The following is a 23,332-nucleotide window of genomic DNA, read 5'->3' on the forward strand; positions in this document are numbered from 1 at the left end:
CTGGAGCCTGCTTCAGAGTCTGTGTCTCCCTCTCTCTCTGCCCCTCCCCCTCCCCGACTCACGTTGTATCGCTCTCAAAAATAAATAATTTTTTTTTTTAAAAAACCCGATGTTTTCTATAGAGAGCTTTTAAATACACATTACTTTTCCAACTGGCCTCACAAGAAAAGAAAAAAGAAAACAGGGTGAAGAAGGAGGAAATTAATGTCAGAAAAAATACATATTTTAACTACAGTAGAAGCTTGGGGAGAGGGGGCAGGGATTTTTATTTGTTCATTGTAGCATCTATCCCGGCAGCTAGGATGCCTGGCAGTAGGGGCTTGATAAACAGATGTTGGGGGAAGAAGACCCGAATGTACCGTTGACTCACTCTTGTCCCAGAAACGATCTACAGAGCGCTGCATGGCCACAAGAACCATGGTGAGGACGGCTCTCCAGAGAGAGCAGCCCCCGGGGCTCAGGGAAGGGTGGGTATCGCCACCCCTCCACTGGAGAAGCCACGCGTGTCCTCTGAAAAAAGGCTCCAAACCCGCCTGTGCCTCCCACAGCCACAAAGACAGTGCGGATGCTTCTCCTATGTTTAAGTATGTGAATTTTAAATTCCATCCAAAAAAAGGTGAAACATCACATACATCTTGCTTTTACCAAAAAAAAAAAAAAAAAAAGCCCTTTCTAGCCCACCCTTAATGCTAACGATGACTTCGATACATTTGGCAGAAGAAACTAAAACTGGACCAGGGGACCCTGAACAGGCGGGAGAGTTAAGTCAGCACAGGCAGTGGTAACAGAGTCTTGCTCGTGGCCCTCACAGACAAACTGTTTTCTTTCAAAGGCAACACAGCCTCCCTACGGGAAGAAAGGCCAAGTCAAGTACCCGGGGACGCCCTGCTTCCGCAGTGAGGTTTACGGCGAGCGCCACGGCGGAGGTCAGCTAGCACCGCTGTGCATGCAAATACTCAGAGGCTCACAGAAATCACAAAACAGGGGACTTGTTCACTGACTCCCCTGAGAACTCAGGTCAAATACCCTGGATTCAAGAAAGGGGGCCGAAGCTGGTGACAGGGAAGAGGTTTGGCTATAAAACAGAAAATGTGCCCATGACTAGCAGCAACGAGGTGTCTGTGCTTTTAGGAACAGGACTGAGGCGAGAAGGACGGATAGGCTTTTCGGAATGAGTAAATTCACAGGAAAACCGTAAGCCAGGAGATCACTGTACCAGCTCACCAACACAACTGTAAGTTTCGTTTAAACCATCATCCCCAACGGTTGTCCCTCTCTGTCCCCTGACACCCTCTCTTCCTTTTCTCTCAATTCCTCCTATTTTCCCTACTGCAGGACTTCACACCGACGTCGGGCGTGCAAATACCCGGGGACAACACACACGGCTGAGGACGGTCGCTTACCTCCTTGGCCTCCCACAGCTGTTTTGGCAGAGGCTTGGGAACATTTAGCAGATTCTCTTCTTTCAGCGGGCCAGGGAAAGATAGCACTAAGGGGGGGGGGGGGAAGCATATTCACAGTGTTTAGAAGGTGGCCATCCCACCCTCGGCCAAAGTCATCATCTTTGCAAAAAAAGTGATTTTATAGGACACGTTATGTATTGACTCGCTACTGAAGAAGGGGTTTTGCGCGTTGCTGTGGGGCAGCCCTGGGCAGACGTGGATTCAGCCCTGGACTGTAAGGTGCAGCGAGGGGCCGCCTGTGAGAACCAGGGCGTCGGGGGGCTGCCGTGCAGACAGGGAACAGACAGTGCGGGCCTCTGCAGCCGGGCACCCGGTGGAGCCCTTTGGGGGCACAGGAAAACACATTCCCAAGAGATGAGATGAGGAAAAAAGGCCCAGAAGCAAGGAAATGGCGGGCAACTGCGGAATGGAGATACGCTTCTCAACAGAGCATGGCGTAAGAAAAGAGTGGCAGGAAATAAAGTTCAGAAGGTTGAGGCCAGATTGGGGGAGGGGAGGCCCTGAAAGCCGGGCAAGGAGAGCATGGAAGCTGGCGGGTGAGGAGGGGCCACAGTGGCCCAGGAGGGATGCAATGAGGGCAGTAGAGAGAAGAGGGACCCAGCATGGGAGGTGGCAGGGAGGCTGCTCCCTGGCGGGTGGACGGGAACTGAGAATCCAGACGGTTTGAAGCAGAGCCACTGAACAGCCAGCTCTGCACCAGGGAGGATGCTGACGTCCTGGGTCTGGCCAGGGGAGACGGGGGGTTGGGGGATCTGATGTCAGGAAGGGGATTCAACCGGAGAGACACTGGCGACAGCTCAGAGCTACAACTGCTGTCGGGTCTCCGTGGCTACAGGGGCTCTGGCGTGACTGTCGCGGCCCCGCACCAGGACAGTCTGTGCACCCGAGGATAAGAGGCCCCAGAAAGAAGTCACTTGAAACAGAGACCAAACTTGCAGAATAAATCCTGAGAATGAGGACACGGCTGCCATTTCGGCTTGGATAGTCCAGGGTGAACCACCGTTCCTGGTGGGGGCTGGGGGTGGGGTGGGAGGGTGTCCCTCTTAATCCTGTTATTCGAGCCAGTCTCTTTTGAAAAGCTTATTTGGTCAAATTAAGGCTCAGGTTATAAAGATTTAGAGAAAGAAAACCGCACCTGGTGCTCAGTGAATAAATGAACCGGGTCACGCCCTCCTCCGTCAGTAGGTTGCCAGCTCCAAGTGGCTTTATGAAACTCAGTATCTTCTGCAAAACTGGCAATTTCACTTTGCAATCAGTTTGCCTTTCCTCCCATTGTTATTTGCATCTGTTGAAAACTTTCTTTTCTTTTTCTTTTTAGATTTTATTTTGTTATTAAAAAAAGTGGGTTGTTTTTAAGGTTTATTCATTTTTCAGAGACAGGGAGAGACACAGCCTCGGGGTGAGGGGGAAGGGGGAGAGAGAGAGGGGGACACAGACTCTGAAGCAGGCTCCAGGCTCTGAGCTGTCAGCACAGAGACCGACGTGGGGCTTGAACTCATGAACTGTGAGATCATGACCCGAGCCGAAGTGGGACAGTCAGCTGACTGAGCTACCCAGGCGCCCCTCTAGATTTTATTTTTAAGTAATCTCTACCCTGAATGTGGGCCTTAAGTTAAGGCACCAGCCGGGTGCCTTAACTTGCAAAACTTTCTAGATACGAAGAGACAGCTGAGAAACAAAGTGTTTGGATAACTAGTGGTTTCAGTGACTGATTCATTAATATTTTCATGTGGTTACAACTTCTGTGACCTAACTAGTACATGGTTCCTCTCTCCTGCCCTTGATCGTGGCTCGTGTCAGCGTTTGGGGAAGTCCTGGACACAGGACTGTGAAGAGTTCAGAGTGGAAAGGAGGCTACAGATATTGCGGTTAGCATCTCGCTCGGCACCGGTAGGTGAAATCAGTTCATACCTTCCGCGTGTACGTCGTTCTCACCATCACAGAAACCTAGTGGGAGAGAAAGGAAAAAAAAACCACTTTTATGTGGTACTTCCAATTTTATTTAGCCAAGAATCAGTGACTCTTTCTGATTTGAAATAGAATTTTGAAAACAGAAATAGAAAATAGAATTTTGAAATAGAAAAAGGTGGTTTTGGTACACGGATGCTCTTCCCAAGGTGCATTAGCATTTATACTAAAATTAAAATAGACAGGATTTATTTAAGTCTAAAGCTGGCTCCTTTCTACTTTCCTTTTCCTTTAAAATTATCTCCGTCTTAATTTTTTTTTAACTGCCTCTATCCTGAAAGAAAGACAATGTATAAAGTCTGAGAACCTCTATTCAAATCACAAAGTAAAGAAATAAAGATCAAAATGTTGCCACGTGTGGGGTGGGGTAGGGGAAGGGCAGGTAAATCCAAAAATCCACATGACTGTTCCACACTTACCACGTGTATCTAGAGGGACAAACTGGAAGTTCCATGTTGTGCCTTGTTTTATATATATATTTTATATATTTTTACATAAATATATAAGTATTGCTTACAAGGGGGTCAAGTTATTTTAAAAAGAAATTTACCTGGAGTCTCAGTCAATTTAAGTAGTGTATGTGACAGCTATTCACAAAGTTTTAAAAAAATTTGACTGGGAATATATTCTGGCTAATCCAGCATTTTTAACCCATAAAATACAGTGCAGATGACAAAGTACAGTATTTCCCATTGCTCTAAGTGAAAACCCACGAACTATGCCAAGAATGATATGTTACCATGCTCCTTGGAGTAATGAAACACAGTTGAGTTTTCGGTATAAAATCGGGACAAAGTTTTAAGTGCTAAGTCTTTAAAGAGGCTTACATGCGTAAAGTTTAGTTAAGTTTCTGGAGAAAGCTCAACCTATCAGTTAACCTGACGAGCCTCTGCAGCTTCAAGGAAATGTCTGACGATCATTCATTCAACCTGCATTCATCAAGTTCCTGCACTGGCGAGTGCTAGGCGTGGCCAGATGGTAGGACAGAGGGGAGAAGTCGGAACAAGGAGGCAAGTTCTCCAAAACAGGTAGAAGATGGCCCATCGTGGTGGGGCCCAAGGCAGGGGGCAACGCCGAGAATCCCCAGGAGCGCTAACAGGTGGATAAATTAAGCTCACTCATAAAGACAGAACCTCTCTCAGCCCACGCAAACAGGATCTAGGTTAGTGACCCAGGACTTTACTTTGGTGCACGCCAAGAGTTGGGTAAGCCCATTAAAATGCAGGTTCCTGGGCCTGTCTCGAAGACTGATGCAGAGGGTGTGAGGATGGGCCCAGGAATCTGGTTTTAAAGATCACCTCCAAGGACCCTCCACAGACAGTCCTCGCCTGCTCTCTTAGGGACTCGGACGGGGCTAGAGCTTAATCCCCATGTGACACGTCCAAGGAAAGCAAGGTGAGCAGAGAGCACTGGGAAACGAGGTGCAGAGAGACAAAGGGCATGGCTCTCAATCAGCAGCGTCAGGAGGAGGGTAGAGAAACTTCTGATTCATACTTTGGCTTCCTTGGTGACCCGCATCTTGAGAAAGGGCCGGGAACTTGACCACTCTGACCGGGAAACAGTGACTATCCCATTACAAATAATAAGCTAAGCTTGAGTCGGCAATCTGGCGAGCTACGCTGCAACATCTCTTCGTCATCAAGACCCCAGCCACCCTGGGCTCCGTTAGGAAGGCTGACCTCCCCCTCGTACACGAGGAGCTGAGGGCTACCTTGTGAGACGGAGTGGCAAGCAGACATCACCCCTCTGCTATCCCGTTGGTACCACTGAAACAGAAGGAAGCCTTCCTGGAGGAGGAGGCATCTGAGTTAGGCCCATGAAGCATAATGACAAGGATGATGATATTAAGAGCCAACATTACTGTTCATTTACTATGTGCCAGGCTCCCCAGCTCTGTGAGGCACCCTATGTCGTCCTCACAGCGGCCCTATGAGGCAGTCACTATTAGCAGCCCCAAGATCACGCTGCCTGCAAATTCTGGGACTCTGTGTAGGGATTTAGACACTGGGGAGTGAGGGTGAAGGGGATGCCCCAGTGTAAAGACGGGATGAGGAGGGGAAGGAGGGGAGGGTGGGAAGGAGAGGCAAGGCCAGTGTGTAGAGCAGGGGCCAGAATGGCCAGAGCACAAGGTGGGAGGAATGGCGGATGAGGCTGGACTGAAGGAGCCTGCCAGTTACGGGGCGTGACGCAGAGATCAGAAGTGACGGGATCACAGCCGAGCTTTGGAGAGAGGGTTCTAGCAGCGGGAGAGCGGGATGGCTGGGAAGGAGAAAGCCCCAAGGCAGGGAGAGCGGGCGGGAAACCAGCAGACCGGTCCAGGCAAGCAGGAAGTGGGCCCGGGCAGCGAGGACAGAAGGAGGTGGCTCTGAGGCTCACTGCAGGACGGAACGGCCCGGACTTGGCTGCTGAACGGTGCAAGGGGTGTGGGAATGGGGGAAATCACGGGCGACAGGCTCGCGGCTTCAGGTAACAGCAAGAACGGGGGTGGCGGTAATGGATGTTAGCGCCAACCCAACACAGAACCAAAATATCCAAGCCTGGATTTTTTATTACTGGATTAAAAAAATGCCCTAGGATACAACTATAAATAAAGCGCTAACGCTAAAAAAGGGAACGCACTGTGACTGAACATCTGGAAACAGAGGACACTCACCCACATCGGTCCCACAGGGGACGGCACCGAGCACGGCTCCATCTGTGTTCCGGGAACCCTCGAGGCCTCGGAGCCACGGAGGGCTGACCTCCCAAATGCAACCCAGACCACGTTCCCTCTGCCCGCTCCCATGCCGGACAAATCTAAACTGCTGGCAGCGGCTGTGTTTGCTGAGCAGGGATGTGGCAGGTGCAGCAGGAGGTGGGTCCCTTCAGCCTCCCCGTCCTGGCCCTCTTGCTGTCTGGGTGACACCTTCTGACCCTCTTAAGATCTGGGATGCTTGTGCCCTCCCCCTCTCCCTCCTCTACGTACACAAAGGGTCATTAACGGGCTCACTTCCTTCAGGGTTATTTGCACTTGAGACCTTCTCCTTAACTGAGCGGGTCATCACAGCATCTGCCTGCTGAAAGGCCACCGGAGGTCCAAGCCATGCCTCTTTCCCAGGGGAGGGGCTCAGGGCTGCAGTTCCCAAAGCTGGTACAACTCAGCATCTATCTATAGCTGTGGGTGCACGGAAGATGATTCCCACACACTCTTGGGTCCCGGAAAGGACAGGGACCGCTCCAGCCCCCTCCTCCACGGCAACGTGGGAGCGAGGGAGCGGAGGGCAGTTAGGGGACAGTCCTAGGCTAGGAGACCGAGCCAGGCTCACACGGAGCCCTTCTGCTTGCTGGGCTGTGTGCGTGTGAAATGGCCAAGTGCACCTGCTGCCAGGGAAATGGTCAACGCTTCTCTTCGTAGGCTCTGGATAATTAAGTAAGAAGAGAGAAACCGTAAGAACCTTGTCTGGTTGTGTAAGTTTATTTCTGTCATTCACATCAACCACTTACTGTTGACGCCTAATTGTCACGCAACTCAATAACCATTATGAAAATTGCGAAGCCACATATCAGACTAATGGCTTCTTCCTCTGGGGACACAGACTCCTGTTTGTGGATGGATCACAGTTTATTGCTCGTGTAGTTACATAAGAGCAGATGCTCCCTTATCAGCTTGCAAAGCAAACCAACAAAGAAAAACATGGACTGAGGCTACATCATTATGCTCGGGGAAGATTCCCAGGGAAAGAGCGCTTATTACTGTGTCTGCTGCAGAGCCTAAATCCTGGGCTTCAATTACAGCTTCCCATCACTTTTTAAACCTTTACTTTATTTGGCTGGTCCTATAATAAGAAATACCTTTTTGCAAAGCTAATTGATATTTTTAAAATCCAAAAGGAAAAGAGAATGAAAAAAACTTTAATGAATTACAGGGGGAAAATACACGAAACTATCTAAAATAGCTCCCACCAACAAACAGAATTCTCCAGAAATAAGCCCCATCCTTGGAGACTTGAAGAATACTTTAAACACGCTGGCTTTCCCATGTAAACACATCCTTATTTGGATGCGTTTCTGAGCTGTGCTATTCTTGCAAGGCTGCTGCAGAGAAGCAGGCACACAGCTCGGAGGTTCGAGCTGGGAGGTCAGCCCACCTTCCCTGGCTGTCGGCCACGAGGGCCCAACAATCTTTACCTGCTGATTTGCAAACGAGCGACCACCTTGATTCTCAGGTCAACCCAGAAATTCTGCTCTTTCTTGGTCTGTCTACCACGATCAACGTTTCCATTCTGTTGCCTTTCTGGCCTCCGACCGACCTGGACAATCTCTCCCCCCCTCCTCCCCAGGCTACCTCACTCAGTTAATGGCCTCCTTCACTTACTTTCTTTCCTCTCTGCGCGCAGGCCTGAAAGGCTCCTTCCTTAAAATTACCCACGATTTCCTTCTTGTCTCGAGGATTCTGGCCCTTTCTGCGGAAGCATAAACTTTGCAGAGAGGACGACAACACAAATGAAGGAACAGCAGGGGCAGAGATGCAGCTCGTTATTCACGGTTCCGGGGCGAAAATCCATCAATCTGGTTCCCTCTCGGTTCAGGGAGACCAGGATCCCGCTGTACTTCCTGGCACCTCCACTGATCACAGCCTCTGCCTTTCTGGGGTTCCTCTCTTTGCTCCCACCAATGCCTCTCCTGAGGCCAAGCTACCGCATCTCCCGTGCACCCCACTTCCCTCGGCAGTGAGCACCAGACGCCCGTCCAGTTCCCACGATACCGCCAGCCTGACGCTCACACTCCCATGGGTGGAGACACAGCCTCGTGGCCCAGACCACCTCTCAACCACCTGACACTTGAAACGTAAATGAACGTTTGGGCAAATGCAGCCATCTCTGAACTGCACCAAGGGAGCAAATACAGCAACAATTATTACTAACTTAATCCCATCCCTACCGTGTGCAAGGAAATAAGACCTTGGACATTCTCCTTGGAAGGAACAGAGACTATCTAGGGCTTAAATGGCCTCAAAAATAAAGAAAACCAGAAAAGCTGCTATTATCTTGACCAAGATTTACTTATGCTCCTGTTTTAAGACCCAACACGCGGCCCTAACCGTTTGTGGACAAGAGCCAATCTGCACAGGGAACAGGTAATTCAACACCATTTTTCCTACTAGATTATCAACCGCAGAGGGAAAGGCAGGCTTGGAAAGTGTCTTAGTGAACCCCGCAGGTTGGATGTCAGCACCTAGAGTCCGTTCTAGCCCAGCGCTCCATGCACGCGAGCCACTGTGTAACTTCTCCACAGTTCTCCGACACCGAGGGCTCCCGTGTGCTGGGCACCCTGCTGGAGGTAAGACCATTAAAATGCCGACTTCAGGAAATCCACACTGAGCAGAGGGGGAGAGGCACACCCATGAGAAAGACAGTCAGGTGACAGGTGCCAAGACAGGCATGTGCAGGGAGGAACTTGGGGTGGAAGGACATGGGTAGCTGTGGGTCGGCGGAGGGAGGAAGATCAAGGACGGCTCCACAGAAATGGCGACAGAGCCAAGGGTGTTGGTCCAGGTAGGCCAGGGTAGGTGAGAGAGGAAGAGACGGGAACAGGAAGACACATCAGAGTGGTTCAAGTGGTGGAGGAAGGTGAATGAAGGCCAAAGCCCGGAGCTCGTGTCATTCCAAACAGTGAGAAAGCACAGAGGCTGTTAGCAGGGGCCTTTGTGTCTTACCCATGTATGGGGCAGGCCAGGCCGACTGGCCCCCTCCTCCATAGGGGTCCTGGGGCTTGGCGCTCAGGGCACTCGTGTGAAGGGCGGAATCAGAGTTGGTCCTAAGGGGAGAAGGAGAGAGTCTGGCTGAAAATCCATTTGTCTTTAGTAAGAAGGCAATATTCTTTGCTGAAAATTACCCACAGGAGAGAAGGCAGGAATGAGGAATTTACAATCATCTGTTAAGATGAGGAGTTGGAACCTACCTGAAGTCCCTCACATCAAACCACAGCCTCTGAGGATCTCCCACGCCCAAAAAGATGGCAGTCTGTGCCTGCACAGTCTTGCGCTTGGAGGCTAATGGCGTAATTGTCTACTCCGACAACACAGACCTTGGACTCACCGCCTCTCCTAAGGGGCTTCCTGTTCCCCCTTGCAACTCAGAAGACCGCTGGGACCCGTGCATTCTCTGCACCAGAGTCTCTCCATCTGAGAATAACTCCTGTGTGAAGGGCCACCTACCACAGGGCTCCTCCGGCCCTTCCAGGGAGAATGCAAGGCCAAGACGACTTTGAAAATAATACTACATGTTCTTTGCCCTTCTGCCCTTGCTCTCGTCAGGAACATGGCAGCTGTGGGGTCAGGCCGAGGACCCGCTATCTCTATCTTCGGGGAGGTTTGTAAAAGGCACAGCACTGCCACTCTTCTCAGTGGACTCTTCTGTGGTTTAGAAAATGTAACTGTGCTTCCTAGAAGAAGGCATCTTTTTACATAGACACGTGATGAGTTTGTGATTGCTACTTTGTTATTTTTAAGTGCACAAGTATCTTTTATAAATCTCCCAATTTAACGTCCAGTAGCGATAGGCTGATGTCAACAGACACAGCCACTTATGCAAACACTCTTTGAGGGCCTTAATGTCTTGGAGACTGTAAAGGAGTCCTAAGGCAGAAAGTTTGGGAACCACCGATCTGGAGTGAATTTCTGAAATGCTCCCAGACGGTTCCAGGGGCTGCATAAGCTTAACTCTTAAGAGACAATTATTTACTTATCCAACTGTCAAACTACCTGCCTTTTGTGAGAGACCTCCAATTAGCCTAAAATGTTTCCTTGTGGTCTGTTCCAGGTGAGAGCCTCACATGGCCAGTAAAGCCGCGTGGCTTGACTGGGCACCGTGGCGGTGCTGTGCTCAGACGGGGGTACAGGAGATTCGGAGGCTGCATGATGCATCAGGAAGAGCGTGCCCCCCGGGGTCAGAGACCCCTCGGTTTGGATTCTGGCTCCTTTACAGAGTCAAAGAGGCTCAAGAGAACATCAGTCAAATGCAGAGAGACAACTGGGCAAATGTGAAGGTAGCCTGGGTATTACAATCACTGTTAATTTTGTCAATGACATTGTGGTTGTGTTTTCTTTAAAAGAGGTTCTTACCAACCTTTCCTCTCAGAGATATTTACCTGTGTGATACTCTGTCTAGTGGGTGGTGGGACGGGGGTGAGAGGAGGGGGTTCCGAAGAAAGGAGCCGGGCCGATGAGGGCCGAAGCTGAAGGGTGGGCACAGGGACTTCCCATCACTCTTTTCTCTTTGGTGTATGTTTTGTATTTTGCACTGGAAACTTTTTTTTTTTTAAATCCCAGTACCACCGCACATTAGCTAAACTGCCTTGGACAAGTCACTTAATCTCTTAAAACAGAAAATAACATTCATTCTTGAAGGATGCTGTCAGGATTGAAAAAAAAAAAATGACCCCCGGAGAGCACTTACCGCTGGAGTCCAGCCCAAAGCGATCGCGATGCCAAGCCAACTCTGGCTGAATGCTAATGTCCCCCGTGTTTCTTGTACCTTATTTAATCCCCACAACCATCCCTTGATACAGGTATTATTATCTCCCTTTTCCAGGTGAGTAAGCTGAGGCACGGAGAAGTTAAATAACTCATTCAAGGTCGCACAGTAAGAGCCAATCTCGCGGCCCCGCCTTGGACCTCGGGCTCTCATACTGTCTACGTATCCTGTGCTGTCTGTGCAGACATTCGATAAATGGTGGGAGATTCAGGCCTTTGACATTTTTTTAATACTTCATATAAACACATCTGATATGAATATCCTCTGGCCACCGGATAATATATCAAGGGCAGCAGGACAATCGAATCGATTAGTCTAGGAAATTTATTTCCACTAGCAATGAACCCAGGTACCTGTTAAGTGCAGATGTCAGCCTGAACCCAGGGTGCTTTTCTTCTTTCCAAGGATGCTGCTGCCTTTAAAAACCAGAGTGACAGAAAAAGAAAAGATGTTCAATCCACAGGAGCAAAGGGGAGCCTGGGGCCTGAGTTTGAGAACTGGCTCTTCTCACCTGGCCGCACAACCTGAGGGAAAGTCACTTCAAACGCTCCATGACTTGGTCATTTTGCTCAACGGTGTTAAAATGAGGTCAGACTGAGTGATCTCTCTACCTCCTAGGATTCCTGATCTCCATGATAAAAACTACCACAAATCCACGAGAACAGGGTTAGCTGGCTGGGCACATAAGGAGGTTTGGTTTTGTTTTAAAAAGGGGATTTATAAGCACCTTTGAAATAGTTCGATTCTAGATTCTATGGCCGACTCCTCTCTGGGGGAAATGAGGTCTTGCCCAGCACACATCCCGCGTGTCTGCAGAGGGGGCGCCCTGGCCGTCCTGGATGCAAAAATGCTATTCCCGTGTAGACGGCCGTGAGGAGGAACACGTTAACTGTTGTAATTGCCCAGTTTATGAAAACGTCAATCCAACTAATCCCAGGGCTCTGGGAAGCTGAAGACATTTTTTCTTGGATCCAAGTTTGCAAAATAATCAGTTTAGAGATGCCTTTTTATGATTTAAAACGCAGTATTGTATTTATCCCACGACTGACATCCCAGAATTCTTGAGGGCAGGTGACAACCCAAGGAGGCAGGGGCCCGCCATTACTCATCTTTAGCGGACTTCCCAGGTCCTGACTATGTTATTCACGGTGAAGTGCTCAGTCGGGATTTACCCGGAGAGCGGATGGAGAGTCGACCTCAACACAGAGAGCTGATTTTTTTTTTTTTTTTGATATGTACACTTCAAGTGTCTCCTAAATCTGACCTGGTGACCTGAAAACGATATCACATACACAGTGGATACGTCAATCTTTTCAGTTGGTTTTATATTCTGTCGCCTGCTATACTTAAAAATACTCAATTTTGTTTTGTATATGCCCTTTGTATATGAAAATAGAGAGTCTAAATCAAATCCACTGTGTAAATTACAGTTTTAGAAGCTTCTTAAATCTTTCTTTCCTTCCAATGGCTTATGAGGACACCCCAAGCAAAGGTGTTTATTTTTCCTATTTTTCCGTGTCTTCAATAGAAGAATACCAAATCAGAGCATTCCATTGGCAGATGTGTTCCAAATGCGTTTCTGTTTGATTTTAAATATGAAGATCTAGGTTTATTTTAAATTACTTTTCATCTTCGACTTCCATATAAGCCTATGATTGTTCATGGAGGACCTAAGTTTTGTAAGAGAAAACAAAATTCCATGATTTATACTAGAAATCTCTACAACAACATTCAAGGTGGATAAAATTAAGTGGAGCCATCGACAAACACGTGCCCATCATATCTTTTTAAAATACGGCTTGCTGGGGCATCTGGGTGGCTCAGTAAGTTAAGCGTCCAACTTCGGCTCAGGTCATGATCTCATGGTTCGTGGGTTCGAGCCCCGTGTCTGGCTCCATGCTGACGGCTCAGAGCCTGGAGCCTGTTTCGGATTCTGTGTGTCCCTCTGTCTCTGCCCCTCCCCGGCTTGCTCTCTGTCTCTCTCTCTCAAAAATAAACAAACAGTAAAGACATTTTTTAAATACGGCTTGCTTACCTTGGCCAACTCTCATCCAGGGGCTGTGAGGAGTAACTGGATCCGAAAGTACTACCATCAAAGTGGAATTTTTAATAAAGGAAAAATAAAATTAATGGAAAGTTGAAGCAGAACGAAGACGCCAGAATCATGGAGAGTCAGACAACAGGGTTTCTGGTTCTTATCTGTTTCTCTACACCGATCGCTCTTCCTCCAGGCCTTCCCTCCACAACTGCCTCTGGAAAGTGCTGTCTCTGTATGATTCATGTGTGGGGTCTGTCTGTTTTTTTTTTTGGCTGGCATAGCGTCTTTTGTTTTCAAGAACTGCCTCCACCCTTCACCCCAAACCTGGTAAGGCCGCCATTCTTTGGAAGCCCCTCTGTCCCAAGGCTCAGTATTTCCAGTCAAGGTACCTTATACCCCCGGCCACAGTGATTGGTCAGGGATGGGCTCCTGACATAAACAAAGCCAGAGAGTGCCTCGGAGGAGAAAAAAAGGGTGCCCTCAGTTGGGGTGATGAGCCCAAGAGCCGCATCAGTCTGCAAGGAGACAAAGCCCATCCACCCAGGAAGTCAACACAGACTGACAGGTGGGATCCCCCTACCCACCAGGGGACACGTAGCGGATACAGTCTCAGGGCTGTTGTGCAAACCCCTGGATAATGCCCTTGGGTTTCCAGGGACATAAGTCAGTAAGTTTCCTTTTTTCAAGCTGAGGGTTCCTGTTACTTACAACCAGAAGAGAGCTGCACTATATTTGTGGAGAAATGGTAAGTTCCTTGGGCTGTCGGGGGCTCTGTTTTCTAAATTCTGTACTCTTCCAGGGATGGTGCCCTGGGACATATTCCAGACGCAGAGAGAAACGGATATGATGCGACAATATCCACGCCGAGGGCAGTAGAGGCGTTTAGTTAATTTAGTTCATTTACACCCATAGAACAGTCTCTTCAAAACATCTTTAATCATAATAACCTCCCGCTACAAACTGTAATGATTCTATACAGCAGCCACCACGTGCGTGGGCTCAGGAGGAAGGGGAGGGGGCCCCCGTCACGCAGGCCTGGCCTGGGCGTCCCCGATGAACGACTGGGTGTCAAAGGCCCCTGTGGCCGGGAGGGGCGTTATGATCACGAGGTCCACTCTCTGTATTTGTTTTGTCATCTGCAGCTAGCTTATTTCTTAATCTGAACCTAAGTCCACATGGTAAGAGATGATTTTCAAAAGGGAGACACTTCCTCAACGATGGGCCTTCGTGCATGTTAAGTGCAGGCTAGAATACGCCACAGGAGGCGAGCACGAAGGAGGCAGGCCCCCTGACCGATGAAAACCAGCAGAGCCTTGGTGGACCGAGCCATCGGCCAGGAGGCACCGAGTCTCCCCACCTGCGGGTATCTGTCTTTCCGCTTCCTGCAGAGTTCAATGGATCTCCGTGGGGAGAAGCGGAACGTCAGGAAGCAGAAGGTTCCCGTTTCTCTCAGTACCCTGCCGCCCTAAGTCCCCGAGGCAGTGCGGCTAACACAACTTAGCACGTGGAGCCTTAAGGGTAACAGAATGACCAAGCGCCCATTACCTCAATGGTGAGGTTCGAGGCAGCATGTTAACCTTTCTGATGCATGTTAACAGCATGGACGTGTAGAGGTTTCCTGAAATTAACTTTCAGGAGTTCCCACTGCATCGCCCAGGCCGGGGTGCGGCGGCTGCTGACAGGTGAGATCCCCCCACCCACCAGCTCCACGCCGCCCTGATGCGGAAGTCCGCGTGGACGCCCCACCGGTCGGCCGCCCTGGGCTCCGGCTGTGCCCTCCTCGGCCTCCCAAGGGGCCGGGGCCCAGGCACACCACCACCGGGCCCGGCTGGGGTTCTTGATGCGATGAGGCCGGGCCAGCAAAACTCAAACGATGTGACCGCTGAGCATTGTTAATTCTCCCTGGCACATGTCATTTACTGGCTGTTTAAAAACGCAAGAGCTGCTGGGCATCAGGAGAAACACTAACGCCACTGCCTCACGAAGCTGCAGTCAACCGAAGGCAAGCCCAGAAAAGTCTTCTTAAGATTTCAGGAGCTTTCATTCAGGTGGCTTTGACTAGTCCACAACACTGACATGTCCTACAGGACAACCTAAAGATGGGGAAATACCCTTATTCGTCAACTTGAATTTACCATTAATTCAACAAACGACCGTGGCGCCTACCGGCTGCCAACGGAGAAGCAGCCGGCAGCAGGGTTTTTAACGAGCCAGACCAGCTCCTCGGCCATCACCCCCGGTGAGCCTAGGTTAAAAGGTCCCCACATTAGTGTGCACCTTTTTATTGGCACACCTGCCCCACGCACTCCTTTTCAGGTCCTTTGCTGCCTCCTCCTCCTCCTCCTCCAATCCTGATGCTCCCTGAGCCCTATGGCCTCACAGCCTCTCAGCCCATGTTGCTCACAAAGGGACAGGACGGGGACAAGGGCCTCGGAATTGCTGGGCATCACACCGTGGGGGCAGCGTGGGAGGCTGGAGACACTCGGGGAGGAGTGTCCGAGGACACAGAGCTGGGCGCACCCAAGCTCACTGGGGGCGGGGGGGGGGGGGGGGTCAGTCCTGCCCCGGCCTCTGGCTCCAACCGGCATTGGGCACCTGTAGTCCAGGGACCCCCAAACCCGCCGCCGACAGTTCGTGCCAAGCCCCAGTTTCCCACCGCCTGCTCAGCTTTGCCACCAAAAGTACGTTCAAACTCCACCTGGACAGTAACTCCCGCTCCTCCCTCGCGTCTGCTCCTTTTCTCGCCCATCCACCGTGTTTAACCCACTGATGTGCTCCCCACATGCCTGTGGATCTGGAGAGGAAGCTCCTTGTGTCCCTGCCTCAGTCCGCTGACCAAAGGCCTCCCCTCCTCCTCCTCCACGTGGGCAGTGTCACAGGGAAGCTTCTTACTCACTCTTCCCCAAAGGAAGGGGAGTAGCTCTTCTGCTGATAAGACAGGACATCTGGTGGCCCATCTATCCATGGGTGGGGTCACTGAGCCACAGAAGCTCCAGACGGCATCCACCCTGTCTCTGCTGTGCTGCTGGCCTCGTGGCTGGAGAGCACAGCCCGGCTTCTCCTTTCGGCTTCCTGTTCCCATGTGGTAAGCGCACCTGGGGCAGGGCTCAGGAAGAGCCTTCTAGAGGCAGCCTGGAGGCTGGCCATCTTGTCTCTGAGCCTCTGGAGCTCAGGGTTCTACCAGGGGGCGGTTTGTGGGGCAGGCCCAGGACCTCCCATGCAGCCGGCCGGGCGAGTGGACTCTGAGTCTGCTTTCCTGGAACCCGCCCGCAAGACGACTCCCAGGGTCGGACCGAACACACAGAGCCGGTCCCAGTCTGGTTCCTTCCTAATTTCTCAACCACGTCTTCACCATCATGTTACTTCCTCTTGTCCTGTTTTGCCTCCAACTACGTCCTGCTAGAAAACATCTTGGAGTCCAACGTCACGGACAGAATCTGAGTGGGATCTTTCTGAGTCCTTGCGTGCGTGGGAACATCTTTCTGCTCTCCTTGGCACACGAGCGACAGACAGGTCACATGTGGAATTTTGAAGTCTGAACGTTTTCTCCTGAGAAGCTCTAAACATCAGCCCGTGCCTTGTCCTTTAAGATGGAAATCGCTAGTGGGTATTAGGTAAAAGTTGGGTTTTGTGATCAGATCAAATGCATTTTGTTAGTCCCGGGTGAAGAGAAAAAGTTTTTTAGCTGCAAGCCTTCTTAGAGCCCTGGGGGCCGGTGGGGGGCGGGGGGGGGGGGGGTGGGGAGCAGAGTAGCGTTTCCTCAAATGTAACAGGCCGAGTATGTCAAAGAAACCGTGTTCTATACACCAATGTCCTAAAACTTTCATCTTGTTGTACGAACAGACTCAAAGCAAGGCCTGTTCCAAAGAGGAAAGCCATTCCTAACTTTGGCAGGTCTTAAGGCATCCCTTCGTGACCACTCACGCTAGTTTCCCAGATGTGATGCACTCCTGCGCCTTGTTGGGAACATAAATCAGAAATTTTCCACACACTTATTTTTCTCTCTTTCTAAAAGCACCTTTAGAGGAAGGCGTTTACCATGATTCTCCAGCAAGTCCCCTGTGTTCTCGATGTGTTACCCACAGGTCTAAGATAATACCATATCTGCCGCAAATTCACGTTAGTTGTTCAGAAACGTGACCAGACGGCGTGTGGGACCCATGTCCGCTGCCCTTGAGGAGGGAAGAGGGCTGCTGCAGAAACCAGCGGCCGCGGACACGTAGAAGAGCCCCTAAGCTGAGTTCGCAAGCCCAGGCCCCAGCCACAGCTGCCCACTGCACGAGGAATGTCCCCAGGCCGGTGCCTTGCTTGCTACCCACTCGGGGAGGAAGCCAGAATATTCGTTAAACAATGTCCGTTTCATGTGAGATCACTGTATCATAGGACTGAACCCCTGTCTAGGCCAGTCTGCCGCGCTGAAGTAACTTCCAAGCCAATAAACAGCTGCAGGAAGAGAATTCTGGATACGTTTTTTTCCTTTTCTTTTTGTCCTAACAAAGGTTCAAACTGGTGTGAACACTTCCAAATGACAGAAGTGGGAGACAGACATTAAGGAGGTAACAGAAGACCCTGTGTGAAAGGCCACTGTTTTAAGCAAATTATTTCAAAATCAACTGAATGTGGCCACGAAAGGAAAGATGAAATCTTTCTCCCAAGTTCTTCTGATTTATGTCAGTACCTTCGACATATAATTATCCCTCTCTTATATTTCACTAGGAGCTCACGGCCCCTTGGTTCTGCAGAAGAGACACGCTGTCCATTAACGGACCGGCCTGAGCTCAAAAATTTTTTTGTATCAGCAGATGCCCAGTCCCCAGACCCCAGTTAGGTTGTGCTTAAGAAGAGAACAGAGAGAGGGGTCTCACGACCTGTGGATCAGACATGTACTGTGTGATGAACTTTAATCTATCTGTGCATTAATTTAGTTTTTGCTTCCCTTCCCCTCTGAAGGTGACCTGTATTTGCTGCTGTTTTCACAAGGGGACCCATAGATGGGGTCAAGTGACACCCCGTGGTAAATCACCTGGGAGGAGACCGAGTCCCCTGAGCACATGGTGTGGTCTCCCCTTCTGTGACTCTGCACAAGATACACCGACTTCCTGGAACATTCCCTCTCCAGCTGCCTCCCTCTTTCTGCATCACCTACCACCTTCTGCCATTATCTTCCTTAATCATTTCTTTACCTGTTTGCCGTCCACCACCTCCCCCAGACCAAAACCTCACCAACGCGGGGACACGTCTTGTTCCACCACCCAGTCCCCTGCGCGTGGACAGTACTTGTACAGAAAAGGGACTCTGCAGATCTCTCTGCTGAGTACACAAATACATCATCCCCTTACTGGCGGCTCATCCTGCAAGCCTCAGACGTACCGCAAGGATGCCTTTTCCAGCCTCCCATCACTGGTCCTGGCCGCCCCTCCTATGAGCTGCCTCGACAATAGCTCACCACACTGCACGGTGACCACTTTAAGCAACATGAGGACAGGGACCAAATTATGTCCGCCATTATGCCTGCAGTGTCTCAGCGGGGCCTGACACTAGTAAATAATTTTTTTTTAATGTTTATTACTTTTTTGAGAGAGAGAGAGAGAGAGAGAGAGAGAGAGAGAGAGAGAGAGAAGGGGAGGGGCAGAGAGAGACGGAGATACAGAAACCAAAGCAGGCTCCAGGCTCCGAGCTGTCAGCACAGAGCCCGACGCGGGGCTCAAACTCATGAACTGTGAGATCATGACCTGAGCCGAAGTCGGACGCTTAACCGACTGAGCCACCCAGGAGCCCCTCATTATTTTTAAGTGAATGAACATTGTCCTCTGTCGCTTTCCTTCAATCCCCTCCTCTTCTAAGTTATTACCTTGGTTAAAAGAGCTGTGAGCATGTGTATATACTTAGACCATACTTGCTGTAAAAAAGCTCTGAGATAGCTGCAAGTATACAGGTATTTATATATATAGCTATGAATATGTCATGTATGTATTATACTATTTACAGAGAACACCTACAGGAGAAATAGAGAATCAAGACTTTGGAAAAAGACATATTGTTAAATCGCAAAGAATCAGAAGTCTTTTGCTTGAAAATTCTCAGCAGTCTCGATGAGGGTTTGGTGTACATGCTCCTCCCACACGTGAGCACATGAGCCGAAGACTCGTCTGGATTCTCCTCTCCCTTTTGCGTTCTGCGTAAGGGTTATTACGTGTTCCAGAAGGGAACCCGCAGAATCAGCTGTCACCGTCACCCTCCCTGACAGCAGTCACATAATACATAAAACTAGAAGTCAGGGTCTGTCGTGGACCCTGTGTCCGCGGTGTGTCCCTTGGGGGCGGAAGAGAGGGGAGACGGGAACGTTCCCTGGGGTCGCTATCCCGGCCTCCAAATAGGAAGCTGGAGGAAACCCGGGGGCAGGAGAAGCGTGTCCCCTGTGTGTGTCCTACAACCCCGCCTACAGGGCCTCTCTTGACGGCAGGAGGGGGTCCGGGGGCCGACCCACCGAGTGCTGGAGGCAGGGGAGAGGCCCAGGCCCGGAGTCCGCTTGACCCGGGCTGAATCCAACCTCGACAGCGGGAATCTGGGACAAGTGACTTCGATGCTCAGCTTCCTCCTTGGAAAATGCGGGTTAAAACGCATGAACTACTCAGTGAGTTTTGAGGACAGAATTACACAGAAATGGCCCGGCGCAGTGCCTGGCATGGGTAGGTGCTCAGCAAACACGCGTGCCCTCCCCCCACTTCCTGGTTTCTCGAGAAGCCAGCTCTACCATCACTGCCAGGAACCAGCTGTGCAGTGACACGCACCCCGCCTTCCTGTGCCTTCCTCCACCCCAGAGGGGGGAGCGTAGGGAGGGCACAGGGCCTCCCGGCACGCTGCTTCCACGTCCTCTCCCACAAAACTGTGTCCTCGAAGCCCTGAGCACAACGCCGGTGGCCCGGCGGTGACCACCCCGCCCACTGCCTAAGCCCTGGCCCCTGAAAAACAAAACTATCAGGGGACTTTGAAATCTCTTCTTCATTCCTACTTAACAGCATAGGTCTTGGCGTAAGTGCTGCATAAGAATTTTCCTAACTTTATACCGTTAAGGCGTCATTTACTGAGCTTGGAACTGCATAAATAGGAGATCGTATGAACTTTCTTCTGTAAGTTCTCACAGCAGGGTCCCTGGGTCAGCAGAAATAAAAATCAGCCAGATTCCCACGTGTCTGTTTTAGCTAGATAGACCAGGTCTCTCTAACCTGGTTCAAAGTCAGGTTTAACTGTGCCTTGGCTGACCTCGGAAGAAAATCCTGAGGCGGCCTTGCAACAGGGCCGGGTTACAGGTTCTGCTTATGTCCAGTTACGTCACCCGACTCCGCTTTATCACCGTTTTCATCAAGTAAACACCCGCGATGATCTTTCCAATTTTCAGCTGCAGAGATGTTTCTAGTTTCCAACTCGTTTGTTTTTATTGCCTCCCTTCATCAGATAAAACGAAGGCTTGGAGGCCAAAGGGGAACGGTAGGGAAGAGAAACCTTGAAAACCTTTCAAACATTTCAGAAGTCATACTGCCCTCAGACAACGAGAAAGGATATTTGTCGTCCCGGCTTGTCCCCAGACCGTCGGTGGAGCGCGTGGAAGCGGGTCCTGGCCGGCCTCTCCACCAGCCCATGGTGGCGGGTCCCCCGTGCGCTATCAGCCTGGTGCAGGGACGGCTGCGGAAAGAAGGAGAGGAGTCGGCCTATGACCATGAAATCGCCACACTCACCTCAGCAGCGGTGGCAGATGAAACGCGGATTCGGATTTTTACGAGTGTTTATGACTGTGCCTCGAGTCAAGGTAAACACAGTCACGGAGCACGTGGGGCTGTTTCTGTAGGGGTGCAGAATAACTGAAAACGGTCTTTAGTGTGTTAAGATAAAGGCCAAATCGATGATATATTAAAAGCTGTCACAGTTATGAGGCAGGACCACAGGTTCATACATCACACCCCAGACACTCAGAAGTATGCTTGAAACGCAAGAGGTCTATTTCAGACAGAGGTAAGCTGGATACCTGTAGTATCTAGAAATACAGATACAGTATCCAGAAATGTGTGTATACACACACACACACACACACACACACACACACAGTATCCAGAAATACAGATACAGTATCCAGAAATGTGTATACACACACACACACACACACACACAGTATCCAGAAATACAAATACAGCATCCAGAAATATATATACATAGTATCCAGAAATACAGATACACAGTATCCAGAAATAAACCGGAATACCTACACACTGTGGGTTATTTGTTTTGCACAGGGTCTTTAAATTTCCAACTGAATTGACAATGTTTAAAAATTCAGCTCTGAGGCTTCTAGGGAAAAATCTGAACACCCAGGCCACGCCAGTCCCACCTTCCCATGTGGCAGAATGGACTGAAATCTAGAGTGGCTGCTCTCTGTAGGCGGGACACCCGTTCTCGTGCTTTTAATGCTTACACCAGACCACCAACTGACTTACTACGTTAGATGTTTGAGTCTGTAACCCCTCAGTTAAGGAAAAAGAAAAGAATGCTACCTCAACACAAGTTGAAAATGCGCAACTCATTATTCCCCAAAATGGCACAAATGAAAATATAAACAGATTCAAGATAAACCCGTGGTCAATAAATCTGAAATCCTTTCTTAAGGGAGGCTTGGGTACATTCTTCTTAAGTTTATTTATTTTGAGAGAGACAGACAAGCAGGAGAGGTACAGAGAGAGAGAGAGAGAGAGAATCCCAAGCAAGCTCCACACTGTTAGCGCAGAGCTCGACGCAGGGCTCAAACTCATGAACCATGAGAGATCATGACCTGAGCTGAAATCAAGAGTCGGACACTTAACCAAGTGAACCACCCAGGTGCCGTGGGGGTACATTCTTAACATTTTTGAGACTGGCATCATAAAAGGCAATCTTTTTGGTTGTCAAAGGCCAAACGCTAGGCTGGACCACTGTATCACATATATGATGTGCGCGTAGCGTATATATAACGTTACACAAGGGATGGATGTGTTTGTGAAATATACGAAAGCAGGTTTTCTTTTATCTAAACTGAATCATGTATAAATAGCTTGCTCTGAAAGGAATCCTATAACAGAGGATGTTTTTATAGGGGAGCTGTTTCTTTTAGCTAAGAATTGGTGGTTACTTTTTCTTTGTTAAACATGGATTTTCTCACACTGGACTTGGGAAAGCCTCCTATTTCTCCAGAGCAGGCTGATACAATGTCTCAATTAATTGAGTCTAAGAGTTCTAATCTCTCTCTCTGTTTATTTTTGAGAGAGAGAGAGCACGAGGTGCAGAGAGAGAGAGGGAGACACAGAATCCGAAGCAGGCTCCAGGCTCTGAGCTGTCAGCACAGAGCCCAACGCGGGGCTCGAACCCACAAACCGCGAGATCATGACCTGAGCCGAAGTCAGCCGTTCAACGGACTGAGCCACCCAGGTGTCCCGTCTAATCTCTTTTTCAACCCAAATCTGTCATCTCCTAAAACAAAGAGATCTTTGTGAGGAACAACTTCTGAGGGCATGAAAAACAGCCATTGTGATGGGTAAACTGGGTGCTGATCTCCGACAACACAGCATAATCTTCCAGGGAGTGACAAATTGAAATACCTTGTTAATCAAGAGGACGCACACACACATTACACGGTTTTCAAAACCTGCTTACACAGGAACTTCGTTCCAGGGTAAAAGGGAGGGTTCTCTGGTAATAGGACCAATATTCACCTGAGTGGTGCTACATGTCCTTGGAAACACACTTTCAGCTAGGAGTCTCGGGTACGGAGACCGGCCTACAGAGGTGGGGCTGAGGGCCTCTAGAAGGGGTTCCAAAAAAGCAGAGAGTTCTTGGAACGTCTGGCAGATTTCCTATTACACACATACTTGCTGTTCATACTCGCCTCTTTTGCAGTCACCAAATGCATGGGCCCAAATCCTGTATTGCTACCTGGACTCAGCTTGGGGGCGGGGGATGGTCTCTGCCAACATTGGATATTTTCTTCTCGTGCTCAGCGAGACACTACTGAAGCCCCCTGCCCCTATAGCAGCTGGTCTTCTTCCAAACTACACTGAGCTTTTCGGCCTTCTGGACTCACAGGCACCTGCCTTGCTCATGACATGAGCTCGAGCAGGTGTTCCGTGTGGGAAGCCGGTGGGGGGGGGGGGGTGGAGGGCTGAGCAGACTCAAGAAGAGGAGGCCTGTGAAACACTATGGCCTTGTGCCTGCTGAGAGCTAAGAGTCTGTTATTTAACAATGTATCTCTTAGGTCGACTCTAACACAAAAAAGAACCTGAAGGCCAAGGGCTTCGTGTTTTCAGTTCCTTTTCAAGTTTTATCCA

At 49.9% G+C, this 23,332-nt stretch overlaps 1 protein-coding gene across 3 annotated transcripts in view; it reads right to left on the minus strand.

Moving 5' to 3' along the window:
• CRTC3 (CREB regulated transcription coactivator 3) overlaps window positions 1–23,332 on the minus strand; it is a 157,619-nt gene that overhangs the window by 78,363 nt on the left and 55,924 nt on the right. For all 3 annotated transcript variants that reach the window (XR_015252950.1, XR_015252949.1, XM_086711627.1), the window contains exons 3-8: window positions 20,547–20,666; window positions 12,981–13,042; window positions 11,299–11,361; window positions 9,127–9,227; window positions 3,375–3,410; window positions 1,404–1,489 (exon numbers count right to left, since the gene is read on the minus strand). Coding sequence is in view for 1 of the 3 variants with exons in the window: in XM_086711627.1 (XP_086567753.1) it covers window positions 1,404–1,489; window positions 3,375–3,410; window positions 9,127–9,227; window positions 11,299–11,361; window positions 12,981–13,042; window positions 20,547–20,666 (468 nt within the window). In the remaining 2 variants the exon portion in view is untranslated. The remainder of the gene's footprint in view (window positions 1–1,403; window positions 1,490–3,374; window positions 3,411–9,126; window positions 9,228–11,298; window positions 11,362–12,980; window positions 13,043–20,546; window positions 20,667–23,332) is intronic.

The sequence above is a fragment of the Puma concolor genome, chromosome B3, assembly GCF_028749965.1.
Source record: "Puma concolor isolate L17-30 chromosome B3, mPumCon1.1.hap2, whole genome shotgun sequence".
Taxonomy (NCBI): domain Eukaryota; kingdom Metazoa; phylum Chordata; class Mammalia; order Carnivora; family Felidae; genus Puma; species Puma concolor.